Source organism: Fusarium redolens (genome assembly GCF_020744475.1).
Source record: "Fusarium redolens strain MPI-CAGE-AT-0023 chromosome Unknown BKA55scaffold_5, whole genome shotgun sequence".
Lineage (NCBI taxonomy): Eukaryota > Fungi > Ascomycota > Sordariomycetes > Hypocreales > Nectriaceae > Fusarium > Fusarium redolens.
Genome location: NW_025763668.1, coordinates 1,368,263 through 1,392,979, shown reverse-complemented (window position 1 = coordinate 1,392,979; position 24,717 = coordinate 1,368,263). Strand labels below are relative to the sequence as shown.

Genomic DNA, 24,717 nt, shown 5'->3' with positions numbered 1-24,717 from the left:
ATAGCCTCAAGCTCGGTGTAAGACCCTTTTAGATAAGCCAATCCCATAGCAAGTCAAATGTTTTACCAGCCAACGACTCTTCATCCATGTTCTCCTGCGGAAATTCTCGATATGTCTCCCACCATAGCGCTGGCCGCTCCTCCGTCTTGACGTTCCCGCCCTCGACACATTCCTTGCTTTCGACAGTTTTACGCGAGTTCGTAACCTCCTTCGATGCAAGAACCACGGCGTCGTTCTCATCATCTGTGGTTGAACCTTGTACTAGTTCCGATGCGTTGCCTCCTGGAGAGTCCTGTCGTACAGTGAAGACTCCAATACTCAGATCAGAAGTCTTGGCCTGGAAGATTTGTTAGCCAAGGTTCTGACCTTTTACATCTTGTGGTCATGAGATCCTCTACTTCTTTCTGTCACATAGATAGATAGATTCAGTCTTAGCCGGGCACCTCATGTTTTTATTTTTTTAAACAAAATATTCTCACTTATATTTTTCTCACTTTTTATATTGGCGCCACACTTTGGTTTTTTATTCTTCCTCTTCTTCTTCCGGACTGGCAATCGTATAGGTTCTGCAGCCGATGGCGTAATTGCTGTAAAGTAGACTTCATCGAAGTCTATATAATCCTTTGGATCATTGAGGTGACACTTGCAAAATGGTTTCTGTCGTATGCTCAAGAGTAAAGAAATGCGAAGGTCTGGATCCTTCTGCAAGATCGTATCCCAATCTCCCACAGGTCCACGCAGTTTCTTTGGATCCGAGAAGTTTTGTTTGACGAAATCCACATAAAACTGTCTTAATTTTGAATTCGGGGACGTGTTTGCATATGCATACTCCACATCCTCGTGGGTCAGAAAAGTCCAGGCGTTGTTTATACAGACGGCTCATGGCGTAGTTCTTGAACTCATTGCAGAGAAGCTTATCGCCAAGAACCCAACATTGTGCATGAATGTTCGAAGATGACGGTGCTGCTAAATCATCATAGGTTCCATAGTACAGCCATTCTACAAAAAGGCCAAATACCGCAGGATCATCTTCAGGGAGGTGAATTTGCGCTTTGACAAAGATACCAGGACCCGAGGACATGGCTTTCAAGTAAGGAGAATGATGCGAGATCAATGCGATGGGAAGCGACCACCTGTTAGCTGCCATGGCCTCGATAGTCGAGCTAACTCGTATGCTAATGCTAATCCCACGTAGTCTATCAAGATTAGTCCTGTTTCATAGACAGTCTGACGACGACATGCAGATCCAAGGGTCTCCTTTGAACTCCATTTGGCACCTTGCATCGATCGGTAAGAAGGTCTGCAAATATATTGGTTTTGTATTTGTTGTATTCCTCCAGCCTATATTCCTCAAGGCTGAAGCCTCTGTGATCTGGGTGTACGTTGAAGCTCATGTAGCTAAGGAAACCACTGCTGTCTACCGCCTTTTCACGGTACGGGCGTATCGGATTTTCCAACACCGCTGAGATGGTAGTCGCGCTATATGTCAGAGTCAACGACGCTTTGTATAAAGGATATACCTTGGTATGAGAGATGTACCTCATTGTTGAAGTCCCAGCTGGGCTGTGCCAGAAACTGTTTTTATGTTGAGTTCTGTTTTCAGAGACCAAGAAGTAGTGTCGTCCCTTTTCTTCCGACAAGCTACCTTTTCTACTGGAGAAGGCTTATTCACGGGCACCAGGGACGGCAGTCTGATAACCGACTGGAACAAATCTTCAAAGAATTTTACAACAGTCATTCGTACAAAAATAGGGGCGCGCACTAAAACAGTAAGGGGCTATTCGATAGCAGATGGCCAATAGGGTGTTCTGACGCGGAGAAGACTGGGGCTGTGTTACCCGGTAGGACGGGCTCGATGCACGTACTTGTGATATTCTTGCCTTGCATGAATCCTGGAAACTTATATATTGTCGCAGTGCTATTTGGAAATATGCAGCCTTGTTTCGCATACATTTTGGGACTTGGGACAGGAACTAATAGGTTAGTAACATCAACAACCAGATTAAACTTGCAACAAGTCTTAACCGTTGAATGACGGCTATGCATGAAGCACTTTTAAGAGTGATAACGGGATAACTTCACTCATAAACCCCGTTTTATTACGGAGACAAACAGAATGACCTATCGGAATCAGATTTCAGATCTATTGAGACTGACTTGTATATACAGTGTATCTATCCTTCAAACCAGCGTTCGATCCATAACTATTAACATACCTACCCTATCGGCCCTAGACACCTGGCATAAATAACCTCTAATCAATTCTCGAATGCCTGATTCGTGAACATTATTGACAGTCCCTGAATCTTAAACGTATTCCACCCTACCAACAATCCAAACCGACTCCCTGAACGCCTTTGTTGTCGTAAGTTTACTGCATGTATCCAGAAGCAACAGGCTCATCAATTCCTTCTTCATGTCTTATGCAAATTGCTGTTAGGAGCCTTTCTTGTTTGCGAAATTCTTTCAACTCACCGTTTGTAGTGCCTTTCTAGCAGATCCTTGCGATGGAAGCGTCTTTGGCATACTGGACATTCGAACTGGGGCTCTTGGTGTGAAGATTGATGTCGCCTATACATAATGAGTATGCTGCCTCGGATTGTGTGGTGAGAGGGAATTCCTACCTTAGGTGCTCAGCTCGAGTGTATACCTGCTTCTTGTCAGTAAATGATCAATCATCATCATTTAGAAAGTAATACTTTTTGACACTCTGAACAGACATGGACTGGCTTCCCTTTCTTGGCCTTTGACACCTTGCCAGTCGGCGTACTCTGAACATCGTCGTAACTATCCATTGAAAACTAGAGCGCTTGCAAAACTAACCAAAACATACAAAAACGAGAAGCAAGAAAGGACCGAATGCGACTGAGACAAATTCCCGCCGGATATCCGAACATCAGCGCATATTTAAAGACAGATTTCCCATCGCTTCCGTAACAAAGCTGATTTCTCCGTCGGGCTTCGTAAGTCCTGTCTAACATGAGCCACTTGCTGAGTAGTCAGAACGAGGCTTGCTCCGTGGCGTTGACGAATCCCAACTCCTCAATCCGTCGATCACAAAAATAGACTCGGACTCTGACCAATTGAAACCCCAAATCATCGGATAATCCCTGTGTCGAATGCGAATTCTCAGCCTTGAGCAGGGGTGAGTGTGGGGGCTTGCTGACATCATCGTTTCGGGGCGCACGGAAGAGATTCAAATGCCGGGGATGACGTGGAGACCAAATACAAGTGATTAGATAAGATAATGGCCTGAACTGGTTTGGAATCAAGTGATGCTTTTCTTATTTTGGGGGACTTCGGCATGGGTGGGATGGTGTTGGAAGTGTCCGAGGGTCCCGTGGTGGCTGGGTATATGGCCATATGCCAAGGTTATAAGTGTTACAGCGTTTCACTGCCCCAAAATCTGTACAACGGTTCGGACAATGTTAATTGACCGACTCTTGATTCTGCGGAAAGATTTACTAATCATTTGCTGAAGTTCTTTTTCTATTGCAAGCATCGATCCGACATCTTTCAAGTTTATGCTGGTTCGACTTTGGAAGTTCTCTTGGTTTTGTCGTAGGCTGGCAAAGCCCATTCCTTCACCCATCCTGATTCCAATACCTGCTGTGCCTGAGGCCGGTTCTCTGGCTTCCACGCAAGCATTCGTTTCACTAAGTCCAACAGCGCAGTCATCTCCTCCGAACCAATGGTTCCCATGCTCTCTGATTTCCTCGGCTCCTGTATCCACTGCCTGAACCGTCTGTCCCAGGACCAGATATCGCGCTCATTACCGAGAGCCTTACCGTTGTAATCAAACCATTTCGAGCGCTTGTCCCATTTGTCCCACCATTCTGGCGGCAGAATACCCTGCAAATGAACTTGTTGCGCAGTGATGTCGTCCTGGGGAGCGATAATGCCATCAATGAGGGAGCGATGGGCAAATAGCTCAAAGATCAGACAACCAAGGCTCCATGTGTCTGATTGAAAGGTGAGAGGCTTCGTTGGCTCGAAATACGACTCAGGAGGGCGGACAACGAGGGGCGCATTAGACTCGCATCTTGTTTTATCTGCTGGCCGAAATGCGACACCAAAGTCACTCAGTAAGAGTTTGGTATCGCCTGGGGAGATCTCATCACTTGGTATACCAAGCCAAACAGGCAGAACAGCATGAGAAGGCACACCGGTCGGTAAAGGTTCTACTGACTCGTCTAGGCGAGCGATAGGTTCTAACTTTGGGGCGCCAAACTTTGCATACAACTGGTCGATTGACAAATTGTTGAGCGAGGCTGGAAGCCGTAACAATAGGTTGCCCAAGTGAAGATCTTGTGCGAGGTATTAGTAGATTGTTGGATGATGAGCTCAGCAACTAACCTCCATGGGCATAACCACGCGAATGTACATGAGCCACAGCTTTTATAACTTGGACAGCCAGAGACCGGGCCACGTCTAGTTGAAACAACCCTGAGTCGGATGCATCTTTTGTATCTATGAGGCTACATCGTGTGGGTGTTGTAACAAGACATGGATGTGATCCGTTGGGGCCCTCAACAGTGAAAGAGTCAAGAACTCGAGGGATCAACGGTTCATCTGTAACAGTCATTGCCAGCCGTGACAGTATTTCGACTTCATCTTTATCGGAATCTGCTGTTCCAATCTTAACTGCAACATAAGTAGATGAATTTTGGTCTAGGGCAAGCCAGGCGGTCGAGAATGTACCATGCCCGAGCTTGTGCACTATCTGGTAACGACCATGATGCAGAGTTTCGTTAATCTGAAAAGGATGGTAGCCTCCTGGCCGATAATCCTCTAGTACCTCGACTTCTTCAATGTACTTATATCTGATTGTTGACGTAGACATAGCTTTATGGGATGCGTTGGAGTAAGGGCGATGAGATACAGAAAGCTGGGTATGAAAGGAAGGTAGGTAGGCGTGCCGGAAACACGCGTCGCGTAAAAGGAAACAATGACAGGCGGAGCATGAATGACAGAGAGTGAGCTCGTAAAAATTAGAAAGAAGGTAAGAAGCTGCGGCCGACTTTGCCATTACAATTCGAGCCTTTGAGCGCGTGGAGTTGGTTATGTGCGTAAATATGCTTGAGTACGTGATGGTCCCATAACTGCACAGACCTCTCAGTGCAAGCGGCTCAGTACAGTAGCTGTTTGATTTAGTGGGCCATAGGTTCCAACGGCGCTGTAACGCGCTGTAATTTAGCCCCACCAGAGTGTCTTTACCAATCGACAAAGGCAAAACTGCGCGACACCGCTGAACATTATTTTCGTATGGAAAACACCAAAAAATTGATAATCATAAATAGCAAAAGATTATACTCTTGCGATTGAGTGATGGTAATGCGTAATCAGGGAATCGAACCCTGGGCTCCCCGACGCTGCTCGAATGGCAACGGAGAATTTTACCACTAAACCAATTACGCTATTGGATGTTGTTGACGATCGAGGTGCAATTGGAGCCCACTGGTTTACAACACGGAGCACGATCGTAGGCAGTTCGAGAGTCTCTCCAGTAAGTGGTTGTTGGTTGATGGAATGGTTCTAATTAATAGAGGGAGAGCCGGGAGGTCGACCCAAGTCGAACGATTGCCCCTGCTGTAGCGTTTCGTGGTGAGGTGAGTACACATTCTCCCTGCAGCAGAACTGTCTCATGACAACCAACAAAGACATTTCATAGTACTGGAGTTATTCGCTGCTTGAACAAATTTTACAGAATGAGACATATGGTGGAATTGCTCCGGTTGACCTTTTATTCCCAGCTTCCCCTGGCCCATACCATTTCTCTTCACTTTTCAACACGACAAACTCCACAATCATGAAGCACCAGGCTTTCATCGCCTCGGTTCTTGCGGCGCTTGACAATGTTGCTGCAAAACAACTCGCACCAGTGAAAGTTGAATCTTGGTGCATTACTTACCTTGTTCCCCTGCAGGCTTCTTCAAACTTGACAGAGATTGCCGAGGCAACCGAGTACTCTAGCCTGATACCAACCTTGGAAGCAACAACTGCTGAGAATTTCTCATCCATCACGACTCGACTCAGTACTGGTATATCTTCTTTCCAGCAAGCTGGCGTATAGAAGCGTTAATAAGATTAAAGGTACAGGCTCTTCGGCTTTGGAAACCCAGCTCATAGACATCGAGCCGACTGAACCTTAATCTGACATCGACACCACTATAGAGCCCACAGATGGCACTGCAATCGTCCCAACAACCAGTGTTGAAGACGAATTAACCTTAACATCAAACACCGCCTCAGCAAGTAGTGTCACTGAGCCAGCTGGCCGATCAATCATCTTCCTCGTATCCCTCCCGGATAACGACAAACGCGACCTGAACAAGAAAGCTACCGGTGGCTTCGTTGGTAATGAAAACCCCGGAGTCTGTACCTTTGCTGCTGTCTTTACCCTCGCGGATGATCAGCTTCTTGAGGACGGTGTACCCATTTATTACTCTTGTGAAGAGTATAAAGAGCTCTCTGGACAAGGCGAACCACCTAGTGATGCTGTCACAAAGACATTTTCGTCTTCGGGCGGCGGTCTCCACTTCACCAATGCGAAGCTGCCTGGAGGTCAGGCTGGATTCTGTCAAGTTTCGAGTGGGAAAGTTTATGTCACGTTTTCTTCGGGGCCACCAGATTGCATACCAGTTGAGTTGTCAGTCTATGGAGGTATGTTATACTTGACTCGAGCTGGTCGGTGCTGATAATTGTGTAGTTGAACAGTGTCAGAATGGTCGATTAGTTGGTCTTGATGCCTCGAGTACAACCAGCTCTGATCTTACTCAATCGACACAGAATGTCACCTCAACAGAGGAGTCATCAGCTCAATCCCAAACCTTCTCTGCATCGCCAGCCGGTTCATCATCAGTAGATGTTTCCACTTCCTCAATTCCCTCAACGACCGGAAGTCCCGACACTGCAACATCCTCCTCCGGAACGATAACCTCATCGTTGAGCTTGTCCACTACAACCACGATCCAGCCACTGTCTTCATCTTTGGATTCTTCCGTGCCTCAAACAACAGGGGTCTCTATACCTGGCATAGAGGAGGTACAGTTATCTTCTCAATCAGACGAAAAATTATCTGAAACTGCCTCAACCCCAAATGCGGTGTCATCGGACGTCACCCTAGTTGTCACCTCAGATAGCACTACTGACAGTGACGACTCTACTACATCTCAGAATAACTCCAATGAAGAATCTACTTCTATCGACAGTTCAGAGACAATAGCCAGCTCAGACATCTCAACGGAACGTGAGACCAGCGCTTCAACTGATGATGTCTCTGAAATATCTACAGCTGCTGGAGATATCACTACCGAAGTTACTTCAACCACTATGGATGCCTCTACAACCGCGGCGACTACTATTCCAACCGTAGACGCTTGTGTTTCCGGCATAACCTCTCCGGACGGAGAACCTCCTCTCGACGTTCGTGAAGAGGAATGTTCAGACCTCAACGTCGTTACCGTCAATCCAGCAACAGTGTAAGTAACATAACCCTAAGTCTGATACCATAACCTAACTAACAATATCAGTACTGTGACAGAGGTTCGCAAACGTCGTGTTGTCCGAGGCATCATTGTCGCTGAACATGTCATGCCAGTCACGAGAAACATTGCCCCTCATGATGACGATGACGTGGCTACTACCATCTTTCCTACCCAGACACCTGAGTACGCTACGTACTGCGATTCCGCGGATGAGTATTACGATGCTTGTTCTAGCTTTGGTGTGACGAGGTTTACTACTACTTTGTCAACAGAGACGGAGACGAAGACTGATATTGTCATTACTAATTGATGAAATGGAGGTGCGCTGGGTAGCCTCGCAGAGAGTGCAACTGCAGGAGTACGTATGGATAGTTTCCATAATGTTTATTACTTCTAAATTGAAGCTCATCTGATTCCCATGATCCTATGCTCAATGTTCAACGTTTCACTCATCGCATCCTAGACAAATGAAACATTCAAATCATCCCAAGCGCTGCAGCCTACTTCTGCGCCTTGACACGGCAGAGAACCCAGCCGAGATAAATCGGCTTCTTACTAACAACACCATCCTCCGCAGTGAGATCCTTGGTGATAGGCACAGTACCATACTGATCCTTGTACATCTGACATCTAATCTGGTCCATCTTGGGAGGTTTGACACCCTTGACGGTAGAATAGACATTAGCGAACTGCAGCTCAGTGAGCTTGTTGTTTTTCTGGTGGGTGAGAACACCGAGAGGGACGTTCAGAGGAAGAGTGCTGTCCTCGGGTTCGTTGACGGTCAGGATGGCGACGCCGACGTGAGGGTTCTCTGCAGGGATAGCGGCCACGGCTGCAGTGAAGGTGGCAAGGCCAGCGAGGAGAGATGAGAAATGCATGATGAGTGAGGTCTGTTTTGGTGATGATGTACTTTGATGATGAGATGGCTTGTTGTCTGATGGCTCGATTTACTTGGAAACAAGACGACTCTTTATACTTGATTCAATTGCCTGATATGTTTTGGCTAAACGACAATTGCAGCATCATGCATGCTTCTGTCAGGCCACGTAATTTTCGGAAAGTTCCCAATCCCTCCAAAGTAAGCAGCTATGTGTCTTTACATCGAGGCTCTCACTACCATGACCCTTGTCATTCTCCGCATCAATCAATCAAGTTCCAAGCTCAAATTCCAATGACCTCCAATAAGAGTGCTTTTAACGTGAACCCCGCCCAGAGTGGACCTCCCGTCAATACCGGGTGAAATGAACAGTCTCTATTATGACACCACTGCGGCGGCTGCTGCATTGGGCCAGACTTACACGAGGTATTCATGTTGAGAGCGTGAGTAGGCAGCTACAAAAGGATTCTACAAGTGAGATGTCGCGTGACATAAAGTAAGCCGACATGAGTAAGCCTCGTCTGAATGCGAGAATCAAAGAAATCCGAGTAAGCTCAGTGGATAGAGCTATTTATCCGTGTCTCCGAACCAACCTTGTTGAGCTGATCTGGATGACTGCATGAGGCTATGCCCTGGCCGAAACTCCTATATCGTAATTCTCCAGAGCCAACATGCATGAAAATCCACTCCGCCTGATCTGAGCGAAGACCTTGCGCCAATAAGCTTATGGTGTACGTTGCTGTATCGTAATTGGGCCGCAATTGAAAGTATACGAAATTGCTGTCTTCTGCTTTGTATGTTGACTGCACTTTTGGCAATGCTTACCGTGTTCTCTTCTCAACTCCTCAGTGAATTTGTCCTTTGCCTCATTGGTTCTCGCCTGAGATCACGTGTAAGCTCTCGACGAATCTTGTTTGCAAGCGATGTCGATCTGTTGCTCCACTTCAGACGTTGGGCGCGGAGAAATCCCAAGATGATCAGTCTCATATATCGCGCGCCTAAACTTCAGCCCAATCTCTTATAGATGAAGGCACAACCCGTGGGTTGCGAAAGACGTCATTGAAACAACCTGGTCTGGCACCAGGACATTGAGTTTCAACCGGCCCGCGTCGTTTTCTGGCAAGGCCGATCGTGTTTCCCAGAGCTTCTAGGCTTCGGGTGAAGCATCCAACTGGTCAGTCATTGAGCAGTATCGCGATACTAGGATACTGATAAGCGCAGTTCTTCGCCATGGTACAGCAAGTCGCTGTGGCATTGTATGATCGGGGTGACTTCTCTCGCGGGGACAAGCGGCGAGTCTTTGGCTATGAGGCATATCACTGGGGCATCATCATCATGCCCGATGGTCACGAGGAGCGAGACTACCACGCCTTTTCTGCCACCGATGTATCGGAAATCAATCCCGTTACTTTCCGAATGCACAACCCTACCATGACTTGGTGGCTCCGAGCCGAGGAAAATGTTAAGCCTGAAGAAAACGCCAAACCGCTTGGGTGTATCGTTATCGGAGAAGTACCAGAGGATGTCACGTTTTCTCAGCTAGATGATTTATTCCACTCCATATCTCTACCGGTCAAGAACACCCATCCGCAGCAAAGCTGTGTGACTTGGATTATGTACGCCATACGGGCCCTCCAGGAGCAAGGTTGGGTAACGCAGTTTGATCTTGATGAGTTCAAGGATTGGGTTGTCTCTTATGCCGACGAAAGGATGGAAGGGTCGAGTTCACAGGTCACATTTTACGAAGTCTAGCAATGTCTTGATATCTGTTTCCTACTATCTATCTATATTTACACTTCAATAGCCTTACCAACAAATTCCCCATCCCAGTAAACGGTCTTTGCAGAGACGCGTTTATTTTAACACTATTAGAAATGCTCATCGAATTTCTGTAGGGCCAAACCTCGGCTTAGTCCTGGTCTGATGTTTCAAACGACTTCAAATCCGCTTTAGCTCACGAGTCATTGATTTGACCATACCCTGCAGAGAAAGACGCTAACTAAGGCTTGGCTTTGCATACCATCCCCTGTCCTACTCCCATTGGGGATCGGAAGATTCATATGTCGAGTTGCAGTGCCAACAAACTACTCCTGAGACTAACCTCCCGAGCCATCAACTCGAGATGGAGGGCTAATGGGGAAGTCAAGGGGTCCCTTGATCGTAGTACCGTAGTTTAATGAGATTGTTACTTCGCTACTACCAATGGTTGCGTGGAACTGCTGAAAGGCCTGAAGACTCCCAACAGATTGGTACTCCAGGGTCGCATTGTTACTGTTAAAGGGCTGCGTAGGGGGGCTGTAGTTGCCCGCAAAAATGTGTGGACTACCGTCGATGATTTGCGATGTTTGATACAGGGCTGGTCGAATGTGTCTTCGACTCATACATAGCTCGAGCGTTCAATAGCGCGCTGCATGTGCATATAAGCGGTGTGCTCCAGCTATAACGCATATCCATTTGGGATGATAACAGTCGGTCCATTGCGGTTGACCACTGTCGCTAGGTGATGAGCTTTCAACCCAAACGCTAGCGCTGCCCCTGTATGGGCATAGACAGAAGCGACAACCAAGCAAGATGACCTATGAGCTTCACCTTCAGCGTCTTTGTTGATATGAATTTGCGGACCGTCAAGCACAAACACCCCGGATTGTATATGCTACTTGATTTACAGCAGTCGAGTGATGTCGAACGTCCATTTATGCACATAAGGCGTGTATAACTTTCTTGAAACTCAGAATGTAAGACATTGATGAAAATGACAAATAGCTACCGGCCTGTTCTGGGTTCGGGCGAATGATGAATATGCTTTTGATGAGCCACGGTGCTCATATCTTGTCCCAAATTGAGATGTTTCCCCCCCGGAATTTTCTGGATAATTAAGTTCATGAGAAACTGCAGTCCTTAAGGAACGTCTTTTGTCTCGATATACTCATATCCCAGATTGCAATACCATACACAAGTACCCACCGCATTGGCTTCCCTGTGTCCTTATCCCTCGCTCATCTCAATGTCCTCTCCATTTTCTCCTTCGTTCGGGTTGACCAGTTTTTCCAGCTCTGTCAGCTTCTCTCCACCCAGACTCGCCAGCCCCAAAGGTCCCATGTCGACCATGACTTTCAGGACATCAAACGCCGCTTTCATAAGAGTCAATTGATGCAACTGCGCAGCCAGAGTCTCAGCCTGTTGAGCACATTGCTCAACCGCCAGTTTCGCCGACACAACCATCTCATCAACATGGTTGATGTCTTGCTTTTTATGGTTTATGATCGCCATAGTCTTTTTCCAGTCATCATCAAACACTTTCAAAGACTGATCGCAGCGTTCTAGAGCGATGTTCCAGCCACCAACATTGTCGGGGGCTCGTCGCTGGATGATTCGGATGATACAGTCTCGGATAACGGTATTGTCTTGTGTATCCTGGCGGATTCTGGTCAACTCGGTCTGTGCGGTGTTGAGCTCTTGTTGAAGCACTTGTCGCGAGGAGTTCAAGGCTTTCAGTCGGTTCTCGTTCTCGTTCTGCTGGGTGTGTATGGAGTCGGCCTTGTTTTGGGTGGCGGTGGCCTTGTTGTTTAACTTCGAGATGTATGCGATCTATAGTGCAGAGTCAGTTACTCCTGTCCTTAGAGTAGTGCAAACTCAGTACTACCTCATCATCTGTGTAGTCTTTTCTCCTCATGTCTTTGGGGCTCGATTCAAGCGTACCGCGGGGCGTGTGAATTGGCATCGATGATGCTTGTTGCCCATTTTGCGCAGGGATGCTGCCAGCGGCGAGTTCGCTAACAGCGTTCCTATTTTTGAGCCAACTCCAATCCCTTGTTGGTCGGCTCTCGGTTAGCTCGATGCTGCGTGCTTCGGGAGAGTGAGAGTTGGTGAGGCCAAGTGAAGGCGGGGCTGTAAGATCGCGTTTGTTGTTCTGGGTGACTCTGGGTCGAGTTGGCGGACTCAGTGACTGCGCGACGACGATCTCATCTTGTACCAGGTTGGCATCACTACTCTTGGCACAGTCGCTGTCTCTATTGCGCGCAAGACTGGCGCTGCGAGTCTGGGCATTGTTTATTCGACGTTTCGCCTTCTGATGCTGAACAGACGTCCGGCCAGGTTGGTCGTGGCTTTCTTTTTCTGTCGTGTTCCTTTGCTTATTCTTTCGGGGACTTCTTTGGGAAATGGCTTTCTTCTGCTCTGCAATCCACTAGATTGTCGTTATAACATCTCGGCCCTTGAGTATCGAGTCCTGACCTCGCTTGTTGACAAGATATTCCATGTGGTTCAGTACAGCCTTGAGGGGAGTTTCAGGTGATGAGTGGGCGAGCTTGATGGCATGGTGTAATTTCTGAAGCAAGTAGACGCTCCAGATTGAAGGAAGATGTTTCACGTGGAAGAGTTCCCATGGCCACTTGCCGCAGGCGTCGCGAATGCGGTGAAAGCAGGTTTGAACTGGGGTACCGCCGATTTTGTTGAATGGTGTTGCAACTGCGATCCCGCTCTGTTTGGGAACAGCCGAAGGCGGCATAGTCATAATTGCATGAGGAAAGAGTTGAAGCAGGAGAAAGTGAAAGATTTTCAACGATAGTAGAATGAGATTATATAGTTTCTAATAAACGAGAGATGATAAATTTCGATAAATGTCGACATGCATATATGGTTGTGCGAGTTGGAGAAGAGAAGTTATGCTTTGCAATGTCGCATCCGTGGTGTTGATTTGAGGCAGCGCGAAGTTGAGGCACAGGTTTGTTTACTGAAATGTTGTGGGGGCGGTGCACAAAAGTGGCTGTGCGCTTATCTTATCGCATCCGTTTATTGACAGTTTCTTACCTTGCACTTTGTAAGTTCCGCTCCTCGAGACAAGGCTTTGACTTGGAATTTCAGATATCTCTTATATATTTTATAGTAGTCAAGCTGTAGATATGAAGGTTCCCTTTTCTCTTAAGTCAGCTTGGTGAGTTTATGGTAATTTTATTCACCAGCTCTTTTGACTCGACCCCAATGTGCTTGACCTCCACTTTTAATTCCAGCATATTGTTCTTCTAACAACAATGTGCCGACGCCAAAAGACATTTCAAGCATGTCTTTTCCTTCTGAGCAGCTCTGTACCAGTACAGAAAGCTTAGCTCAGATACTACGGTTAACAGTTAACAAGATAGTAGCTCACTCCCTGCATTCTTCGTCGAGATGAGCAAAAATGTGGTTCCGCCCGGGATCGAACCGGGGACCTTCTCGGTGTTAACGAGATGCCATAACCAACTAGACCACGGAACCGTGCGTTGTGACTGGATGAGAAAACGTCTTGCAACGACGTCCTTGAGCTCGAGCAGAACGAGGAAGACTTACGACACTAGGGAAGGATGTCGGGACAGTGTTGCTCAGATTCTATGATGCACAGCATTAGACAATTGACGACACGACGCAACAATTGCAAGGCAGGTAGATATAAGCCGGGAGAACGATCAATCTACGCATAGCATACATCACCGTGGTTTCATAAAGATAGATACTCACGTCGTTTGCACACATTGTTAAGGAGACAAATGGGTGAGCTGCAAATTAGCCAATAGCATGTACCGGATAAGCCGCGCCGGACCCACTATCTCGTTCTTATCAGGCTAAAAATGTCACTCCCGTTAGCCGACACAAAGTCTTCTGATTATATCCAGCGTGGAAAAGCAACCACAATTGATAGAACAACATGACGGCAAAAAGACGAATCAGAAGGCACTGAGATTGCTCCCGCCAGGGCTTGAACCTGAGACCTTCGCATTACCGGATACTCGGGTTGAAGTATTAGTACGACGCTCTAACCAACTGAGCTACGGAAGCCGTCTAATTCGATGACTCAGCGGGTGAGACAATGGCCTCATCTCGCCAGCATTTTCGAGACGGAGAGCCGGGAAATGGAGTGGAGCGCATTGAGCAGGGATATTCTACCAAGAAGTGGCTCGGAGGAGGTATTCAATGGACATAGAAAGACTAAGTTCACCGGCGGCCTCGGTAGCTCTGCTTTTGGAGACGCGATTGAGAAAGGAGGAAGCATGCCCCACTGCTAAGCTCTGCGTGCCGACGCGTCCAGAAGCCCAGTAAAGTACTGAAACCTTTATCTGAATCCGCTCACAAAGAATTATACCGGACCAAGTTAACATGACAGCCATGTACTTGAAAGCCAATTTCCAATTTACTGTTTGCTCTGTTTACGACAATCAAGACAGTCGCTATACCCGGGATAATTTCTCATGCAAAAACACTGCTGGTCATTTGTCACTGTCTCCAGAGCAGCCTTAATCCTCTACAGATCAGCCTCTGAATTCTCATCCTCCTTCTTGTCCAGTCCAACGATAGTGTAATTCTGACTCCAGTACTCAAGCTGAAGATCCTCCTGCTTCTCATCCGTGAAAACAGCCTGAAAAGAAAAGACTTTCTTCGCAGCGATCTTGTCGGCAAATGGTTTAAGCATCGACTTGGAGTTGTGAAATCGGAACTTGTACTTGTGGTCGGACAAATAGATGTCATCGACAAAGTGGCTGATTTCAGAGGCGAGTTTGTTCAGATCATCAGGCTCACAAGACCAAGTAAAGTCGAACTTGCGTGAGAGGTTGTCGGGAATGTCGCCCTCCCATGTGATGGTGACTTCTTTGCTGACGTCGAGGGGTTCGGAGGGGTCGGGGCCAGTGAATTTGAAGGCCTGGATGGCGGGGAGAGCAGCTAGAAGAGTGGTGAGGAAAGCCTTGGTCTGCATTGCGAAAATAAGCTTTGGTGAATTGGACTTGTTTGTGAGATACTGTCGAGGGAGGAAATGCTGATATCGATGCTTTATATCTGCTAAAATTTATGCTTAAACTGATGCCTGAAGCCTCGTCACGGATTACGCAAGTGAGGGTTTATAATGTCTCAGCTACTGCTAAGTGGCATGACATGATTCTCGGCTATTGCCATTTGCAGATGGTGGCTGTAGGATTCGAATGCCTGCACCTGAATGTCAAATCTCAATTCGGTATGGTTTGATGTTTTTTCGGTGCCCCCTCAATGAGCAAGTGATCGGATAATGGCATATCCTGTTGAGCGTAATGCATCCGTATGCTTCGAGAATGAAGGCCTTGGACTGTCTGACTTGTATTGGTCGCGATTCATGCTTCAACTGGGTTGTTGGTTGACCCCCAATGCCGTGCCTCGCAGACTGAGGCTGTGCATGGCTGTGCACAACTGGACGATGTCATTGGTCACACAACAGCAAGATTGCTGCTTGCTTTTGAGCTTCCCTCATCTGTGGCAGAGCTTATTGTTCGGCTTTCCAGTGGAGCTTTCAACTGTGCTAGTGGAGACCTTGCTGTGTTCTTAGTGCGACATGCCACGGATACCACCTTTAAGCTTAATCTAATTTGTCCTTGCGTAGAGCAGACCAACCACAACTTGTCAGCCATGCATCATGCTTACAACATTTGCTTTAATGACCGTTTGCATAGTGCTCTTAAGGCAGCCAACCGGAACGTCAATGCGCTGTATTTCTAGAATAAATAGGACGGTTACAGCCCATAATAAGAGCTTCCATTCTTATTCTGTTAATTATGTAGCTCGCCACGCACTCTATCATCTCGAAATCTACGTCTTAGACTTTGGTCACAAACTCCAACTTGAACAAAGCCAAACAAGTTGCTGGTCCGCAAGAGCCACCCGACATTATGCCCGACCGCCCTCTCACCCGCAAAGAAGTCGAGGAGGACTTTCAGAAACAGCTCGCCCTCCTCGAGCAGCAGAACAAAGAAAGATTCGAAAAAGCCCAAAAGAATCAATCCTCCAGCTCATCGACACAGGACACCGATCGTCACACCTAGGCATGGGGCTCCTTTATTAACCCCGCTATGCATGATGGGCGTCTAAGTGAAGGGAGGGAAGAGACCCAGGATAAGGATGGGAATAGCCTATGGAGATTGAAAAATTATGTATCGATAGTAGTTCATCGACCATCATTATCTCTTGCAAGCTCCATACTCTATATTGATCTTTGTAACACCAGTGAAAGTCTTGAGCCAAGAGAATTCCGAGTAAAAAGGCAAAGTGATGTATTTTGTTAGTCTCGTGAAATTACTGCTATTTATGATCTCGTTTACTGGCCAAGTTGGCCAATATTCTGCCTTGGCAATATTGGTGTATTGATCGTGGTAATCATTGGCCAATTTTCATGCAGCTTGGCTGCGCTTCACAGCCGCAAGGTTGAGCTGAAAATATTACATCAGCCACTTTGGAAGACTGGGACCAATTTTCAACCCCTTCTCCTCTAAACTGTTTAACCTGGGAACATATTTTAAGAAATTCCCCGTTTTCCAACTGCCAAACGTCGCGTGGCCATTTTTATATATCCCTTGCATCAGAATCTTGTCGCAACATCTACAAGCTGACCATCAGCTTCTCTTTACCCCGCTCTGATATCACACGAGTTAGCGGCACTGAAGATCTCTTAATGAGTAAGAGTATTCGACTTTTGGCGGTCGGAATATACTAAGTTAGATCACCGCCACCATGCGGCTCATAAATGTCGAGAACTTGCAGTTGGAAACCTTCATCGGCGACCAAATTCCACCATACGCCATCTTGTCGCATCGATGGGGGAACGATGATGAGGAGGTTACCTTCGACGACATTGTGCGAGGCACTGCGGACAAGGTCGGAATGGCGAAGGTGAAAGGCTGCTGTCGTCAGGCCAAGAAAAACAACCTTAAATATGCTTGGATTGACACTTGCTGCATCAACAAGGAGAGTTCGAAAGAGCTCGATGAGGCTATCAACTCCATGTTTCATTGGTATCGAAGAGCCGCAGTATGCTATACTTATATGGTTGATGTACCCCACAAGCAGGACATTTGGGACCCAACGTCGAACTTTTCCACAAGCTCGTGGTTTACAAGAGGTTGGACATTACAAGAACTACTGGCCCCTGGAGAGATCTGCTTCTACGATCAGAAGTGGAGCCTGATTGGCACGAAGGAAGACTTGGCGAGCGAAATCGAGGATATCACAGGGATCCCACGCAAATTCCTGCTCGGCTGGGTCGACTTTCACCAGGCGAGCGTCGCCCAGCGTATGTCCTGGGCGTCGAAGAGGAAGACGAAGAGGGAGGAAGATATCGCTTACTGCCTCTTGGGGATCTTCAATGTTACTATGCCTATGATCTACGGCGAGGGACATAAAGCATTTGAGCGACTGCAGCTCAAGATCATGGAACAGACAACCGACGATTCAATTCTAGCATGGGGGGTAAAGGTTCAAGGCATGGAGTTGGAATCTCAGACTGGACCGAGGGAGGATAATATGTCTGCGGGGATTTTCGCATCTTCTCCAATGGACTTCGCCAAATGTGGCCGTATCGTTCCAAAGGCGCCCGACCCCACGTGCATCACGACTTTCGCTGTTTCCGGAGGATACATTCGAACTTCGCTCAAGTTAAAGACATCAGGAAATGGAGTAACGTATGGTCTACTCAATTGTGGTCTTGAAAACACGACAGATGGCACCATCGCCATTCCGCTCCACTGCACGACGCCTTCAGTTTCGACTATCAGGGAGTATATCCGACCCCTGGGATATGGTCCTATACTTCTTTCCGGGATACGAACGGACTACTACGATGGCCAAGAGGTCCGTATCCGCGTAGATCGCCAAGTTAGGCCCACGAAAATGACAGGGAAACGTATTTGGCTTCATATGGATGGCCATCAGAAGCTTCAACTGCATCTCAACGAGGTTTGGCCACCACTCAAGTGGGACAGGGGGCGTGCTTTGGTCACAGACATCAATGATTCAAATCAGTCTTTTAGACAGAAACATCTCGCCCGCTTCACTACCAGAGCAGAGCGGGGCCGCGATATCATCGTTATTTTGGACTTCAACATCGATGCACAAGAAGAATGTGTAAACTGCTTTATAATAGCAGCACCTGAAGCCTTCGACCTGAAAAGGATCAGCGGAAGTCTGGAGTACATGCAACCCGAGCTCCTGCGCGATAAAGTCATAGACAATGGCAACGTTATTGCAAAGGTCTCGGTACATAGAGAAGACATCCCTCATGGGTCCATCTTCCTGATGAGACTGGCTCGGACTGATGAGAGACCACTACCTATTACAGATCCGTACCAGCGTATTTCCAAAGCTGCCGAGACACATATGTTGATTTCATCCCTTTGCCAAGCCGAATATGCAGAGAGCACTATTAAGAAGGTGGCTGACGACCAAGCAGCCGCTTCAAAGGCGATCGCATCGCTGAAAGTCGAACTGAACGCAGTAGCAGAAAAGGAGAGACTACTCGCAAAGGAAAGAGAGAGGATTGAGTGCGAAATGAAAATGGTGGAGGATACCATACGAAAGTCCGAGAGGATAATAGCAGAAAACAAAGATAGGCTGAGTGAACTCGAAGATCAAACGGTCGAGCATATGAGGAAACTTGAGAAAATCGACGGCGCCAAGGGTCCAGTAAATTGGGCCGAAACCCTGATACAGAGCCAGTTGGACAAACAAAAAGCATCTCGAGGCACAGATAGTCCGGTTTCTGCGGGCCCAAGCAACCCTCCAACAACAGGTCTGATTAACAGCCAGCAAAGCATGGGCGGTTTCATTCCCCTGCTCTGGGCCGCCGCCAACGGAAAGAAGACAATTCTGCGAGCTCTTATCGACAAGGGTGCAGACTTAGAAATCAGAAACCCCGATAACTCATACACGGCTCTTATATATGCCGCAGCATATGGGCGAGTCTCTGCAGCAAGCTTGCTGCTCAAAAACGGCGCCATGATAGAAGCTCGGGATAAAGATGGAGATACCTCCCTGATGGCGGCGGCTTCCAAGGGACATGCAACGACAGCGTCACTCCTTGTTGACAGAGGAGCTGATATTGAAGCACGGAATAACCTTGGGAGCACACCACTTTCCATTGCTGCGAGAAGAGGACGGGATGCTGTGGTCAAAGCACTGCTGAAGAAAGGAGCTGATATAGAGACGAGGAATCAGTGGGGAGACACGCCCTTGTCCCGGGCATGTATCCATGGTCATATGGGTGTCATTAGGATGTTGATTGACGAGGGAGCGACGGTTGACGTGAAAAACAAGAAAGGCGTTACACCTCTGCAACTCGCGGAGAAGAACGGCGAGACTGAGGTCGTCGATATGCTCCGGGCTCATCAAGCTACGAGTGGCCATAAGGCATGAGAACCAAGTTAGGTGTTACCAGGGTAATTTAAGATTAGATTACAGAGCGAGAATATTTCTGCAAATTTGAGGATTGTGAGGTTATGCCGTAGTTTGCGTTAAGTAGTTATATGGCCTCACGGACCTTTGCTTCGTGACCGACGTCTGAAGAGTAGTTCACCTAGCATACGTAACCTATAGATATTGCGCTCATGGTTAAGGCATATGATAGTGTTTGATGCTCTAGGCAGCCGCCGGTAAAAGGTATGAGTCATCACGTAGATCTGTTGCCATTTGGAAATTGGGACATTGTTCTTCGTAACAACGGCGACAGATGTCTAAGATGTCAGATGGATCTCTGCTGTGCTTGATCAGTAGGAAATCTAATACGCTATGACAGGCTACTCGAAGACTTGTTTCCTAAATTTTAACTTTGGAATGGTGATTTGAATGTGTTTACAGTGCCAAGTCTCTTTAGACCCCCTGCTCGGTGCTGACTGGCAGGTAGTAAAGAATGTTCCAGTTATTCGTCATGAAAACAACCCAAACAGCTCTTGAGTGTGACTTTCTAATTATTCAAAAGAAATACTAGTAAGTTTTGTTTAATTACAAGATATGAGCTTAGGTTTGTGGGAATCATCTTTCTAGCTTTTTAGCTTTTAAACTCAATGTGTTAGAACCACTAGGGACTGACAGAAAACTTGCGCAGAACTTAGATCGTCTCTATTGTAAACCTTCTTCAGCTTAGATACTCAAGTTTACCAACCTCTGAGTGAGTCCGTTGACAAACCCTGGTCTATAAAGAGCTGCGTTCTCTCCCCAATTCCATCCTAAATATCTCAACCTTTCACATACATCACAGAGGTGTTTCAGGTCCGTCCACCCTATTATATTCTATTTTGTACAGTACCTCATTGTACAATACCACCTTCTACACTACCGCCCTCTATATCACAAACAACCTCGTCCACTAGCAAAGTAGACTTCGGTTTTGTGCATTATCACCTGTACACGACAACCCATCAACTTCATACACCATTACTTTGTACAGTCACACTCACGACATACTCACCATGGTTATCACACGTTCCCAAAAGCGCAAGACTGAAGACTCTGAACCTGAAACCCAAGCTCATATCTTCCCTACCCGCGGCACTAAGAATGTTCTCGTCAAGGGCGACAAGCGCGTCAAGGCAGCCCGCGACGATGACGACCAACTCACCCTCCCAGCACCACAAGCCACAGCGTATCGCAACCACAAGGTCAAGAAAATCATTCTTCACAACAAGAAGTCAAAGAATCAATCCATTTACCCCGTGGTGATTACCTTTCGTGGTTCCCAGCGTGAAGAGCCTGAAAAGGAGCCCATCAAGTTCACTTTTAGGTGTGCACTTCGCCTAAAGAGTCCCGACACCAAGCAGAACTCTCGATCCACTTAACAGTCTGCCCCTGTGACAGACCAGCAGAAATGGATAGTCCCAAAGCTGGTGCAGACACATGAGCGACCTGCTTTACGACACCGATGAACAAGGTGGATCGCCTTTCAAGGAAGGGAGTCTGGAGGACATGGCAAACAAACATTGCCGTCTAAAGAGGCTTATGTGGAGGCGATATTCAGGGCGGCCTCTGTATTCATCAAGACCTAGGTAAGCTACATTAAGAACTGAATACTACTCGATAATGACCTGACAGCGGGGTGCTTTTAGGTCTTTACGAACAACCAAGCGGAGGGTGAAACCACCTTTTAGAGTCAGAGCGCTCTGAAGAGCATTGCCTGGTCTCGTAACATGATTGTGGCCTTTTTGTCGGATTAACGAGTTGCATTTCATGATGCAGTTGCGAATGTTTATGATGCAAAAATTGCAGGAGTCGTCTCTGTCAAGGCACCGCGCCCTTTTTCCAAGAAGTTTAGCAAGAGAATTGGGTTTCGTTTTCAATCTTTTGGCTTGATATATTTCACTGAGATATCATGAGTTTAAGCCGCCTATTATGGATACTACATATTCAGTTTGCGTCACATATCTCATCAGCATCAGGAAAAGCTCTGCACTCACTATTCATCTGACACCATGGCTTCAAAGTCACTTCCCTTATGTAATGATTCAATGTGACCCTAAATTATTGGAATGGTAAATTGCGCTGCTCCTGTTATCTGTCTCTACTAGAATATCTATATTAACATCCTTTACTAACTATAAGTATTCTGGCCTATCGTAAGCCAATCCATTACACTTTAATAAGTGGCGGTAACTTGCCTATAATACGATGGCAACCCTCATGAGTAAATGGAGCTATATAGAGATATTTGAGACCAGCTCATTATATCTTGAATTAATAGATACGTCTATACCCTTCACCAGTTATGTTCGAATCCTGACTTCGCCATAACTTACGATTTATGTGAACGTTACAAGTATCTTGCAATCATCTGAATACAGACAGTAATCGACTTGCTGTCGATGTCGAAGGTTTTCATGTAGTTCTCCGGCTCCACGTTAAATATCGTGATAAAGTCTTCACCAGCCACTAGCACCGTGGTGAAATCTGGCGAGAACTGGACAAATTCACGGTAACCAGTTCATAAATGTCTTTCCACTGGCGTGGTCGTAGTCAGATAGAAAAAAACGGTCGTTCTCTGCTCCCTGGTAGGTGAAGTTACTACTAGAGCGTTTCATAAAAGGGTAGCTTTCACCATGGCCTCAAGAAGTTGTGGTATTTTGAAGGTCGAATCTCGTGCTCAGCTTGTAAGCTGGCTAGAGTTTTCAGTAGAACTGCAGGTAGTTTGTCGAGTGAGCCTGTTTGCTCCCAAATCCCATGCGCTTTCGCCTTGCCAAGATCATACTGCACGACACCTCCAGTCACACCATCCGGCTGACCAACAACGACATCGCCAAGTCTAATATCCTGATCTTTATCAGGTCTCGATATGGCTCCACCAATGCCTACCAAGAGGCCGAAGCGTATCTGAGGCAAAGAGTGTACGAGATCCGAAGCGGTGGTAGCGGCGGAGGTAGTTCCGTAAACCCCCGCTGGGAGTGAAGCGATAACGATATTATGATGTCCTATGCGGCCCCAGATATAATTATTTGTGTCCGAGCGAGATGGATGGAAGCTATCTGGTTCGGAGTGTTCTTCATCTAGTAGTGCCCTTGCTGCTGCTTGCTCAATAGAAAGGGCTGCGATCTAACCGATAGTATAGAGAGACGGACTATCAAGCTTCGTCTTCTTACTCTCCATAACTAGGCTGAGTATCAACGAGACAATGTCACATCTGCGGTTGCTTTCGGGCTAGATCATCACGTAACTAAAGTGGTGCTACAATTGGTAGAGTGGCAGGTAAAGAGAGGTAAGGATGCGGGTTTCGGCTGAGTGCATTTGATAAGGAAGAGACGGAATAATATCCGTTCCGGCAAATGTGCATTTTCATGCGGCTGAGAGCTGGTTGGGTCAAGTTACAAAGTCAGGCTGAGCTAATGCATGTCCTGGCAACAGATCCTTTACCTGAACTCTTCGACATACTAGACTTCTTAGGAAGTAAAAGAGATGAAAAGTGGTCAAAGCGCGTAAGAAGGATCACAAACAACATTGAGCACTGGGAGTATCTCAGCGACGTGACGATATCCATAGGTTCGAACTAGCCATTTAACATGCGAGTCCTTTAGCTAATGGTGCATTTACCCGAGATTCAGTACCACTGAGTACAGGTAATTTGTAGTCAACGGGTCTGGCCTTACAAGCAAAGTTTCTTTCATTGGCACCATGGTTTGTTACTAAATAAGGCTTCTGACCTGAATTGCAAAGTAATAGGCTATCAACCCAAGACCCAGCTCGATATTGCTTAGTACCATAATTTCTCATTCGGCTTTACACCCTTCTCCTCACAGTGATTGTAATAAAGCTCCGCAAAACTAAAGATATCCATGGTCTCCCTCAGACTATCATCGTCATTGAAGAACTCAAGACTTCCTGTAATGGTAAACACCACCTCTGCGCCAGCACCCATGAAAAGCGTGTGAATAGTTCCTGGGTTCTCAACGACGTAGTCCCCGGGTCCAGCGACCCAGTCGTACCTACAAGGGTTAGCCAATGCAGAGTCGTGCGAGGCTGTATACTCACTCCTTGTATCTCCAATTCCCAGAAAGTGTGACAGCCGTAACTGTGCCTCGGTGTCTATGCTTACCGAGCCAACAGTCGACAGGCGTTCGCAGACCAATGACGAAGCTGCCAGATCTTGTCTCGAAGCGGAGAGGCTTGAGCTCCAGCGTTCCTGTCCAGGGATGCCACAGAGTGTCTTTGCTGGAGCTAACGTAGACATCTGGAGAACTGTGTTTGTCGGTGAAGATTAGTGCCTTTCGGTCTTTGTCTGTGAGTACTGATTCGCCCTTGGGATGTTCCAAGAGATCGGCACTCTTTTGAGTATTCTCCGGTGTATCTTGAGTCTGGGCTGGCGTCATCGTGAAGGGGAAGTCAAGGCTGATATGAAGGGTTCTATACGAGAACGTCGTAGTGGAAGGTTTGCAGTGCTGGTAAACGCTAGTCGGGACTGGGATCCTGATTTATATTCTCTCGAAATCATGCTGACTAAATAGACGCATCTGATACGTGTGGCATAATTTGAGTTGGGCAATCATGGTTTGATGCAATATGTAGATCAATGCTACCCCAGACTTTCGAATGACTCGAGGATTGCTTTCTGGCACAGAGCGGTGTAAGCAAAAATAGAAGTCAGGCGCCGGATTACCATTTTTATTTCTTGGGGGCTAGCTTAGCCAGGAAATGCGTAGGGGTCTCAATGGAGCTCACCTCTGTGCCGCCCTTCTACTTTTGCTACCCCGCGATGAACAGCCTCTTCTTGGGTAGGATCAACAATATGTTGGCTGCATACGTTGGGCATGGCTGCAGCGCTTTGACTCAAGTTGTTCACAAGAGAATTGGCATGACTCGCGCCGAAGACGCTCTGAAGTGGTAATTAGGAGGAAAGGACACAGCAGAAGCGGTGCATCGAGAAACGAGTCAATAGTGGAAGATTGTGTTACCCAGCTTTGTGATGGTTCGGATTGACCATAATAGGTTAGGAAGCTGAACTGGATCTTTTTAAGTGAATAATAGTGAGAGGCAAGAATAGTATATATTTCTTAGTGAGACTTTGTAAGCTTCTGGGAAATATATTTGTGCATTGCAATATCAATCAATAAA

At 47.0% G+C, this 24,717-nt stretch overlaps 11 protein-coding genes and 3 non-coding genes across 14 annotated transcripts; 4 read left to right on the top strand and 10 right to left on the bottom strand.

The window, feature by feature from the left end:
* Window positions 1-28: 28 nt before the first annotated feature.
* On the bottom strand, window positions 29-2,929 carry BKA55DRAFT_639345 (uncharacterized protein; the record flags this gene model as incomplete). Its single annotated transcript, XM_046197105.1, has 8 exons — window positions 2,700-2,929; window positions 2,625-2,650; window positions 2,476-2,571; window positions 1,866-1,892; window positions 1,501-1,593; window positions 830-1,196; window positions 467-657; window positions 29-317 (listed from the first exon to the last, which is right to left on the bottom strand). Exons 1-8 carry the CDS (start codon window positions 2,793-2,795, stop codon window positions 29-31), a joined length of 1,185 nt encoding a protein of 394 aa, XP_046052082.1. The 5' UTR covers window positions 2,796-2,929.
* Window positions 2,930-3,215: 286 nt separating this feature from the next.
* On the bottom strand, window positions 3,216-4,843 carry BKA55DRAFT_724395 (kinase-like domain-containing protein; the record flags this gene model as incomplete). The annotated part of the gene is made up of 2 exons (XM_046201074.1): window positions 3,216-4,307; window positions 4,357-4,843. The coding sequence occupies 2 exons, from the start codon at window positions 4,841-4,843 to the stop codon at window positions 3,523-3,525; spliced, it is 1,272 nt and encodes a 423-aa protein (XP_046052081.1). The 3' UTR covers window positions 3,216-3,522.
* Window positions 4,844-5,335: 492 nt separating this feature from the next.
* BKA55DRAFT_t112 lies at window positions 5,336-5,417 on the bottom strand. Its single transcript has one exon. It is a non-coding gene; the product is annotated as a tRNA-Gly (tRNA).
* A 392-nt stretch (window positions 5,418-5,809) lies between these two features.
* BKA55DRAFT_687671 (uncharacterized protein) lies at window positions 5,810-7,797 on the top strand (the record flags this gene model as incomplete). The annotated part of the gene is made up of 4 exons (XM_046199099.1): window positions 5,810-6,041; window positions 6,175-6,663; window positions 6,710-7,481; window positions 7,533-7,797. The coding sequence occupies 4 exons, from the start codon at window positions 5,810-5,812 to the stop codon at window positions 7,795-7,797; spliced, it is 1,758 nt and encodes a 585-aa protein (XP_046052080.1).
* A 190-nt stretch (window positions 7,798-7,987) lies between these two features.
* On the bottom strand, window positions 7,988-8,365 carry BKA55DRAFT_537074 (uncharacterized protein; the record flags this gene model as incomplete). Its single annotated transcript, XM_046189879.1, has 1 exon — window positions 7,988-8,365. The coding sequence occupies one exon, from the start codon at window positions 8,363-8,365 to the stop codon at window positions 7,988-7,990; it is 378 nt and encodes a 125-aa protein (XP_046052079.1).
* An 880-nt stretch (window positions 8,366-9,245) lies between these two features.
* On the top strand, window positions 9,246-10,360 carry BKA55DRAFT_562453 (uncharacterized protein). The gene is made up of 2 exons (XM_046192285.1): window positions 9,246-9,538; window positions 9,586-10,360. Exon 2 carries the CDS (start codon window positions 9,595-9,597, stop codon window positions 10,114-10,116), a length of 522 nt encoding a protein of 173 aa, XP_046052078.1. The 5' UTR covers window positions 9,246-9,538; window positions 9,586-9,594; the 3' UTR covers window positions 10,117-10,360.
* Window positions 10,361-10,460: 100 nt separating this feature from the next.
* BKA55DRAFT_505478 (uncharacterized protein) lies at window positions 10,461-10,745 on the bottom strand (the record flags this gene model as incomplete). The annotated part of the gene is made up of 1 exon (XM_046187193.1): window positions 10,461-10,745. One exon carries the CDS (start codon window positions 10,743-10,745, stop codon window positions 10,461-10,463), a length of 285 nt encoding a protein of 94 aa, XP_046052077.1.
* Window positions 10,746-11,081: 336 nt separating this feature from the next.
* Window positions 11,082-13,063, bottom strand: BKA55DRAFT_662025 (uncharacterized protein). The gene is made up of 3 exons (XM_046197613.1): window positions 12,611-13,063; window positions 12,008-12,550; window positions 11,082-11,952 (listed from the first exon to the last, which is right to left on the bottom strand). Exons 1-3 carry the CDS (start codon window positions 12,875-12,877, stop codon window positions 11,350-11,352), a joined length of 1,413 nt encoding a protein of 470 aa, XP_046052076.1. The 5' UTR covers window positions 12,878-13,063; the 3' UTR covers window positions 11,082-11,349.
* A 480-nt stretch (window positions 13,064-13,543) lies between these two features.
* Window positions 13,544-13,617, bottom strand: BKA55DRAFT_t111. The gene has a single exon. It is a non-coding gene; the product is annotated as a tRNA-Val (tRNA).
* A 463-nt stretch (window positions 13,618-14,080) lies between these two features.
* Window positions 14,081-14,175, bottom strand: BKA55DRAFT_t110. The gene has a single exon. It is a non-coding gene; the product is annotated as a tRNA-Ile (tRNA).
* A 118-nt stretch (window positions 14,176-14,293) lies between these two features.
* Window positions 14,294-15,447, bottom strand: BKA55DRAFT_562449 (uncharacterized protein). The gene has a single exon (XM_046192284.1). It carries the CDS (start codon window positions 15,086-15,088, stop codon window positions 14,639-14,641), a length of 450 nt encoding a protein of 149 aa, XP_046052075.1. The 5' UTR covers window positions 15,089-15,447; the 3' UTR covers window positions 14,294-14,638.
* A 285-nt stretch (window positions 15,448-15,732) lies between these two features.
* On the top strand, window positions 15,733-16,397 carry BKA55DRAFT_562448 (uncharacterized protein). Its single transcript, XM_046192283.1, has one exon. The coding sequence runs from the start codon at window positions 15,776-15,778 to the stop codon at window positions 16,199-16,201; it is 426 nt and encodes a 141-aa protein (XP_046052074.1). The 5' UTR covers window positions 15,733-15,775; the 3' UTR covers window positions 16,202-16,397.
* A 4,197-nt stretch (window positions 16,398-20,594) lies between these two features.
* On the top strand, window positions 20,595-20,960 carry BKA55DRAFT_537069 (uncharacterized protein; the record flags this gene model as incomplete). Its single annotated transcript, XM_046189878.1, has 1 exon — window positions 20,595-20,960. One exon carries the CDS (start codon window positions 20,595-20,597, stop codon window positions 20,958-20,960), a length of 366 nt encoding a protein of 121 aa, XP_046052073.1.
* Window positions 20,961-23,197: 2,237 nt separating this feature from the next.
* Window positions 23,198-24,218, bottom strand: BKA55DRAFT_662022 (RmlC-like cupin domain-containing protein). The gene is made up of 2 exons (XM_046197612.1): window positions 23,638-24,218; window positions 23,198-23,591 (listed from the first exon to the last, which is right to left on the bottom strand). Exons 1-2 carry the CDS (start codon window positions 23,973-23,975, stop codon window positions 23,360-23,362), a joined length of 570 nt encoding a protein of 189 aa, XP_046052072.1. The 5' UTR covers window positions 23,976-24,218; the 3' UTR covers window positions 23,198-23,359.
* Between the last annotated feature and the right edge of the window lie 499 nt (window positions 24,219-24,717).

Bases quoted from the DNA above. Each gene is read 5' to 3' on its own strand.
- BKA55DRAFT_562453 (XM_046192285.1), top strand. From the start codon at position 9,595: ATGGTACAGCAAGTCGCTGTGGCATTGTATGATCGGGGTGACTTCTCT.
- BKA55DRAFT_662025 (XM_046197613.1), bottom strand. From the start codon at position 12,877: ATGACTATGCCGCCTTCGGCTGTTCCCAAACAGAGCGGGATCGCAGTT. The intron at 12,551-12,610 runs GTCAACAAGCGA...ACGACAATCTAG, and splicing joins TGAACCACATGGAATATCTT to TGGATTGCAGAGCAGAAGAA. The intron at 11,953-12,007 runs GTAGTACTGAGT...TCTGCACTATAG, and splicing joins AAGACTACACAGATGATGAG to ATCGCATACATCTCGAAGTT.
- BKA55DRAFT_562449 (XM_046192284.1), bottom strand. From the start codon at position 15,088: ATGCAGACCAAGGCTTTCCTCACCACTCTTCTAGCTGCTCTCCCCGCC.
- BKA55DRAFT_562448 (XM_046192283.1), top strand. From the start codon at position 15,776: ATGCTTACAACATTTGCTTTAATGACCGTTTGCATAGTGCTCTTAAGG.
- BKA55DRAFT_662022 (XM_046197612.1), bottom strand. From the start codon at position 23,975: ATGACGCCAGCCCAGACTCAAGATACACCGGAGAATACTCAAAAGAGT. The intron at 23,592-23,637 runs GTGAGTATACAG...TAACCCTTGTAG, and splicing joins GGGAATTGGAGATACAAGGA to GTACGACTGGGTCGCTGGAC.